Consider the following 7,346-nt stretch of genomic DNA (forward strand, 5'->3'; position numbering starts at 1 on the left):
GGAGCGCGAGGAGGTGAGGCATATAGTCAGGCGTGATCGGGTGGCTCGGGATAAGGACCTGTCCGAGGATCTTGAAGGGATGATGAGGGTGGCCGCCCTGGCCTTGGCCCTCAATGCCCAAAGGGTATGCCCTCAGAAGGACTATGATGCTCTGCAGACCAAATATGATGAGCTAGAGCACGAGTTTGAACAGTACAAGGATAAGTATGAGGTTCAGAGCGGCATTGTTGAAGACCTCTGCAAAGAGCGGAACAAGGTCAGGGCTTTGGAGGCCGAGGGAGAAAGGCTCCGTGAGCGAATTGCTGAGTTAGAGAGGTCTCATCTCCCTGCTGCCGAGGAAGATGAAGACGAGAAAGCCTTGGTGACCCGCTCCCAGCTTCTGGGCAAGGTGAGGGAGCTGGAGGTCGACTGTGTCGCTACCCTAGGGGTTGGATTTAAAGCCGCGGTGGATCAGCTCAAAGTCCTCAATCCGCGCTTGGTGACGAGGGGCATCGGTCCGTACAACAAGGTTGTGGACGGACGGATTGAGCCAAATCCGGAGTTCGAAGACTGGGAAGATGAGCAGGAGCCCTAGGGTGAGGACAACGGTGCCGAGGAGGAGGATGGTGACGTCTAACCAGTTTCTTTTTTATAGTAGCCTGCGTGCCAATCGTTTTGTGGCCTGCGTGCCAATGTTTTGTGGCCTGCGTGCCAAAGTAGTCAGTTGGGCGATGCCCGGATAATTTTTGTAATATTTGGATATCTCCGGCCAGTTTGGTCGGTTTTTAATATTGTTCTGCGTTTTATGCTCCAATGTTTATTTGTGCTTATCTGATTTTTATCGTCGAATATTTATGTTTGCGCTCGGCCGAGGTTTATAGCTCGGGCGTGTAGGGAACGGTCCGGGTGCGCAAAGCAGGTGTGCGCTATAAGCGAGCTCGAGGCCGCGGTCGGGGCCAGGTGCTCGCGGCGTGAACGATCCCATCGCGAGCTGGGGTTCTGCCTTGCAGGTACTTCCGCGGAGGGTCTGTGTGTAAGGCCCGCCACGTAGTCGGATTTGCCTCCTGACAGGGGTTATCCGACCGTAGCTGTCGTGGAGCGTACGCGCTTGTACCATGGCGCGAGTCCTTGCCCAGTCTTTCCTCGTGTTCGCTACGAGCGGCCGAGTAGCATTAGGTTGTTTCTAACTGTAGTAGCGTCTGAGTTTTTCAGCGTTTCAAGGTCGAGCAAGTTTTTCGCTGAGAAGGTTTTCGAGGTAATATGCACCGTTTTCGGTTTTATCGTAGACTCGGTACGGACCTTCCCAGTTCGGGGCTAGTTTGCCCTCGCGCGAATCTTTCATGTTTCTGCGGAGAACCAAGTTTCCGATTTCGAATCCGCGTCTGATGACTTTAGTGCTATGGCGTAAGGCTATCTGTTGTTTCAGTTTCGCTTCTCGGAGGGAAGATCCTGTTCGGATTTCCTCGACCATGTCGAGCTCTTCTCTCATAGCTTCGTCATTGAGTTCCTCCTCGAGAGGTGACTCAGTCCGACGAGATGGTTCTCGGATCTCCACGGGGATCACGGCTTCGGTGCCATAGGTTAACTTGAACGGTGTTTCGCCTGTGGTCGAATATGGGGTCGTCCTGTACGCCCAGAGGACGCTGTGTAGCTCTTCGACCCAAGCCTTTTTCGCCTCGCCCAACCTTCTCTTTAGTCCGCGGAGAATGACCCGGTTGGCGGCTTCAGCTTGTCCGTTCGTTTGAGGATGTTCGACTGAAGTGAAGTGCTGTTTCGTCCCGAGTTTGGTTACGAACTCCTGGAATTTTTTGTCCGTGAACTGGGTGCCGTTATCGGTTATGATCGCCTGTGGCACCCCGAACCGAGCGAGTATGTTCCGCTTATAAAAGCGGAGTACGTTTTGGGACGTGATTTTGGCGAGCGCTTCAGCTTCTATCCATTTCGTGAAGTAATCCACAGCGACCACTAGGTATTTATTTTGGTAAGACCCGACCGGGAAAGGTCCGAGGAGGTCCATTCCCCATGTGGAGAAAGGCCAAGGCGAGGAGAGAGATTTGAGCTCGTTCGGGGGCGCCAGGTGCATGTCGGCGTGTCGCTGACATTTATCGCATTTCTGGACGTATTCTTTGGCATCTTACTGCATGGTCGGCCAATAGTAGCTGGCTCTGAGGGCTTTCCTCGCCAGTGATCGTCCGCCGAGGTGTTGGCCGTTGATTCCTTCGTGAAGCTCTTGGAGTACCTCAAGTGCTTGGGAAGCGTCGATGCATTTAAGGAGAGGGATGGAGAAGCCTCGTCGGTATAGTTTGTTTTCGATGATAGTATACGAACAGGCTCGTCTTTTAATCGCTGAAGCTTTCTTCGCCTCAGCGGGAAGTTCGTCTTTCGTGAGGAAGTTATATACCGGGGTCATCCAGCAATGGTCGTCCCCGATAGCAAATATTTGTAGAGCCCGCGCGTTTTCGCCTATGCTTGGCCTGGGTAGGATTTCCTGGATGACCGACTTGTTTCCTCCTTTCTTTCTTGTGCTCGCAAGTTTGGATAATATGTCGGCGCGCGAGTTGTGTTCTCAGGGGATATGCTCGACTTCTGCTTTGATGAATTTTTTCATCTTATCCTTGACGAGCGTGAGGTACTCGGCGAGTACGTCGTTTTTGGCTTGGTAATCGCCGCTGATGTGGGATGCGACGAGTTGGGAGTCTGTGTAGATCTTGACCTCTCGTGCGCCCACATCCTCGGCAAGTCTCAGGCCTGCAAGGAGGGCTTCGTACTCGGCCTGGTTGTTCGACGTGTTGAAAGATAGGACTAAAGATACTTCGATGATGAGTCCTTCGTCGTTTTCTAAGATAATTCCCGCCCCGCTTCCCGAATTGCTTGAGGCGCCATCTACGTAAATGGTCCATTTGTTCCTGGTCGGGTCCGGGGAGTCGGCTATCGAGGTCATCTCTGCTACGAAGTCTGCTAAGGCCTGAGCTTTTAATGCCTTCCTGCTTTCGTACTGTATGTCGAACTCCGATAGCTCGAGGGACCATCTCAGCATTCTGCCGGCCATATCTGGTCGGCTGAGGAGCTGCTTGATGGGTTGATCTGTTCGGACGAAGATGGTGTGGGCGAGGAAATAGTACCGCAGCCTTCTGGCCGCTATCACTAGGGCCATGGCGACTTTCTCGATCTGTTGGTATCGCACCTCGGGCCCTTGCAGGGCTTTGCTGGTGAAATATACGGGTTTTTGTCCGTTTTCGGTTTCTCGGATCAAAGCGCGCTGACTGCTTCGTTTGAGACGGCTAAGTACAGATATAGAGGCTCGTTGTTATCGGGTCGAGAAAGGACGGGCGGTTTGGAGAGCACTTGTTTGAGGTGTGAAAGTGCTCGCTCGCATTCTTCGGACCATTCAAAGGTCGCTTCTTTTCGTAGCAGTTTAAAGAAAGGGAGTGCGTGTTGGGCAGATTTCGCGACGAAACGCGATAGTGCGGTGAGCATCCCGTTCAAGACTTGGATGGATTTTTTATTGTTAGGAGTGGGGAGTTCAGAGAATGCTCGGCATTTATCCGGGTTGGCTTCTATTCCCCGTTCGGTCAAATAGAAACCGAGGAATTTGCCTGCTCGGACGCCGAAGGTGCACTTCTCCGGGTTGAAGCGCATCTTGCAGGATCTGGCCCGCTCAAACACCCGCTCGAGATGGGAGGTGTGGTCGGTGTCTTCTCGAGATTTGACGATCATGTCGTCCATATATACCTCGAGGGTGTCGCCGATCTCTCCTCGGAACACTTTGTTCATCATCCGTTGATACGTGGACCCAGCGTTTTTGAGGCCGAAGGGCATTACGTTGTAGTAATAGTTGCCCGACTCTGTCATAAACGCTATGCACTGCTTGTCGCTCCTCGCCATGGGGATTTGGTTGTAACCTGAATAAGCATCCATAAAAGACAATAGTTTATAGCCGGCCGAGTTGTCGACCAGTCTATCAATGTTAGGTAAAGGATAGGCGTCTTTTGGACATGCCCGGTTAACATCGGTATAATCAACACACATTCTCCATTTTCCATTAGATTTATTAACAAGTACAACGTTTGAGAGCCAAGTTGAATACTTGGCCTCGGAAATAAAATTTGCCTCTAGGAGGTCTTTTACAGCTTTCTCGGCAGCCTCCGCTTTCTCAGGAGACTGTCGACGCCTACGTTGAACTACGGCCTTCGCGGCTGGATCGATGGAGAGGTGGTGGCAGGCGACCTCGGGGTCGAGTCCGGGCATTTCTGCGGCGCTCCAGGCGAACAAGTCTGCATTGGCTCGAAGGCAGGCCACGAGCTGCTTCCTTGGTAGATCTGGGATGCCCTTGCCGATCTTTACCGCTTTGTCGGGGTTGTCGCCCAATGGGATCAGCTCGAAATCTCCGTCGGGGATAGGTCGGACGGGATGAGGTGCCTTTGATCGCGTTTCTTCCCCGATCTTCAGTTTTTCTTCTGTAAACCGTGCATCAAGGTCGACTGAGCTGACGTTGGTTGTCTGATGCTGGTCTTTTCGAGGATGTTTGTCTTCGGCTCTTGGCTTTTTGTTGGAGCTGGTCGGAGGGGCGATCAATTCTAGTCCCTTGACGGAGGCGTCGAAGATTCTCCTGGCAGCTTCGATATCGGCGTTGATGGTGGCCACTCGTCCTGTCCTCGTGTAAAACTTCATCTTTAGGTGGACAGTGGAGGGTACGGCGGTTAGCTCGGCTAGAGTAGGGCGCCCGATAATGCAATTGTACAGGGTTTTGCAGTCGATCACCAAGAATCTAGTTTTGACTTGCCTGGAGGCTTCCCCTTCTCCGAAGGTGACAATCAGCTCGACGTAACCCCATGGTTTGGTGGTAGCTCCGTTGAAACCTTGGAGGTCCGAACCCACATAGGGAGTGAGGTGTGAGTCGTCCAGCTGGAGTGTCTGGAAGAGGTGGGAATACATGATGTCGACCGAGCTGCCTTCGTCGACCAGGACCCGTCGGACGTCGAAATTCGCCATTCTAGCTCGGACGAGCAGGGGAATTGTGGCGTTTGGAGCTCCGCCGGGCAGTTCTTCCAGGTAGAAAGTGATTGGTTCTGACTTTCCCCGGAACTTCCGCAGCGTAGGGCCGAGGTCCGCGTTAGCGCTGAGCAACTCATCGAACTTTCTCTTGACTGAACTGATGGTGAGGGAGCCTGGATCCCCGCTGTTGGAGACGACCATGGTGAATGGGAAATTTTCCCATTTGCTGAGTGCGGTAAGGATCCTGACTGATGGCATGAAATCCTCTGGGCGAGTGACGGACAGTGCTACTTGTAGGGGCCTGTTATCCGGCGAATTCCCTTCGTCAGAGTTTCTGTGGTCGTCCCTTCGGGAAGGTTCCCCTTTCTTTGTGTATCTCGAAAGGCGACCCTCCTTGATCAGTGTTTCGATGGCATCTTTGAGATGGATGCATTCCTCGGTCAGATGGCCGTGACTTTTATGGTATTTGCAGTACTTTGATTTGTCGGTTCCTGGCCTTGCGGGGTTCGACTTTGGGAGCCTGATGTTTGATTTCTTGAAGTCGGTGTTTTGGCATTCGGCCAGGATCCTCTCCCGGGAGGTGTTCAGAGGGGTGTAGTCGTTGAAGCGACCAGATGGTCCTCGGCGCTCTTTGATGTCGAGAGATCTGTCGTCTTTCCTTTTTTCATGCCCTCGCTTCGAGCCTGGGTGCTCATAGTTTGAACTGCGAGCGGCGTCACTGCCTCGCGAGGCTTTGATGGCAGCAGCCTCTCCTTCCTCGAACGCGATGAAAGCTTGAGCTTTGCGAAGGAGGGTGTTCATGGAGTGGACCTTCTCAATCTTGATGGCCTTCTTAAAGTCACTGCCGGGGAGAAGTCCTTGTTCTAAGAGGTATCTCTTCATGTAGTCTTCTGTTTGTACTTGGACGGCCTCCTTGTTGAACCTGTCGAGGTAATCCCGAAGAGGTTCGTTGGGCCCTTGTATCACGGCCTCGAGATTGTCCTCTGATTTCGGTTGTCGTCGGGAGGCTGTGAAATGGCTCAAGAAGAGTTCTTTGAGGTCGGTCCAGGAATGGATGGAGTTGGGACGGAGGTTTCTGTACCAAGTCATTGCTCCCTTCCTGAGGGTGGTCGGGAAGATGCGGCACTTGATAGAGCCTTTGACGACGTGGTTGTCCATGACCGCTTCGATGCTCCGAATATGGTCGTCGGGGTCAGTGGTTCCATCATATTGGTCCAACGCCGGGGGTTTTTCCATCCCTCGAGGGAGGCGGGCTCTTCGGATGTTCTCGGACAAAGGGCTGCAGAAGTCCTCTTCGTCGCTCGGTCTTGGTGAAGTTGAATGTCTGCCTCGCCGGGGTCTTCCCTGGTCTTTGTTGGGGCTGACGCGATTGTCCCGAGGAGAAGGACACTCGCGGGGTTTCAGCACAGCCTTGGAAGGGCCCCGATGACCCTGCTCGGGGGAGAGGCTTCTTGCTTCAGTGGCCTCTGGTCTCTGATTCTTCCTGCTCTTTCTTGGTGGAGAGCGGGAATATGATCTCCGGCGGCGATGTCTTCTAGGTGGAGAGCGTGAAGAAGATGGGGAACGCCGACGGTGTCTCCTCGGAGGTGAGCGCGAGGAGGAATAGGAGCGCGACCGGTAATGTCTCCGCGGAGGGGAGCGGTGCCGTCGCTTCCTTTCCAGCTCGTGGATACGGTCGTCCTGAAGTCGGAGGAGGCTGTTCGTCTTTTGCAGTTCTTTGAGCAGGCGGACAGTGATGGGGTCAGTATCCTCGGGGATGTTGAGCGGTTCCTCCTCTTCTTCATGACGGGCTCTCTGCCTGTCGGAGGTGTGGGTGAATGAGGAAGCAGCGTGCCCGTCTCTGGCGTCAGTCTCATTCTCATTTTGGGGATGTTCAGGCCCATTGTGGGTTCGGGCCTGCTCGTCTTCCCCGTTCTGAACGTGTCCCTCGGGAGGGTTTTGTTCGACATTTTGAACCTGTTGGAGGCCCTGCAGCTGCTGGATGTTCTGGATCCGCTGCCTCCTAGGTTGCGAGGTCTCATGTCTCAACCTTCTCTGTCCGGCAAGAGCATGTTGTGGTTCTTCTTGCCGACGACGATTCGTCACCTTGCGGGTGGAATCTTCGATCAGATGTTCCAGGAGGAAGGGATCGGAGTTTGGGATGTTGTTGTTGTTAGCCATGACGATCGTGAAAGGTTATGCTTTGATCTTTGTTAAAGAAGGGGGAGCAAGGTTCCCACAGACGGCGCCACTGATCGTACCTGATCAGAAGAATCGTCAAGGCAGTGGAATCTGGCTTGGAGAGCAAGATGGGGGGGTACCTGCAAGGTTCTCCGATGCTTAAGTTAGTAGCTATCAGAGAATGAGGGTTGAGAGTGAAGAATAGAATACCT

At 53.3% G+C, this 7,346-nt stretch overlaps 1 protein-coding gene across 1 annotated transcript; it reads right to left on the reverse strand.

Moving 5' to 3' along the window:
* Positions 1 to 4,556: 4,556 nt before the first annotated feature.
* LOC131632424 (uncharacterized) lies at positions 4,557 to 7,134 on the reverse strand. The gene is made up of 3 exons (XM_058903167.1): positions 6,194 to 7,134; positions 4,948 to 5,815; positions 4,557 to 4,628 (listed from the first exon to the last, which is right to left on the reverse strand). The coding sequence occupies exons 1-3, from the start codon at positions 7,132 to 7,134 to the stop codon at positions 4,557 to 4,559; spliced, it is 1,881 nt and encodes a 626-aa protein (XP_058759150.1).
* Positions 7,135 to 7,346: the final 212 nt, after the last annotated feature.

This window comes from Vicia villosa, unplaced genomic scaffold, assembly GCF_029867415.1.
Source record: "Vicia villosa cultivar HV-30 ecotype Madison, WI unplaced genomic scaffold, Vvil1.0 ctg.000940F_1_1, whole genome shotgun sequence".
In the NCBI taxonomy this organism is placed as follows: domain Eukaryota; kingdom Viridiplantae; phylum Streptophyta; class Magnoliopsida; order Fabales; family Fabaceae; genus Vicia; species Vicia villosa.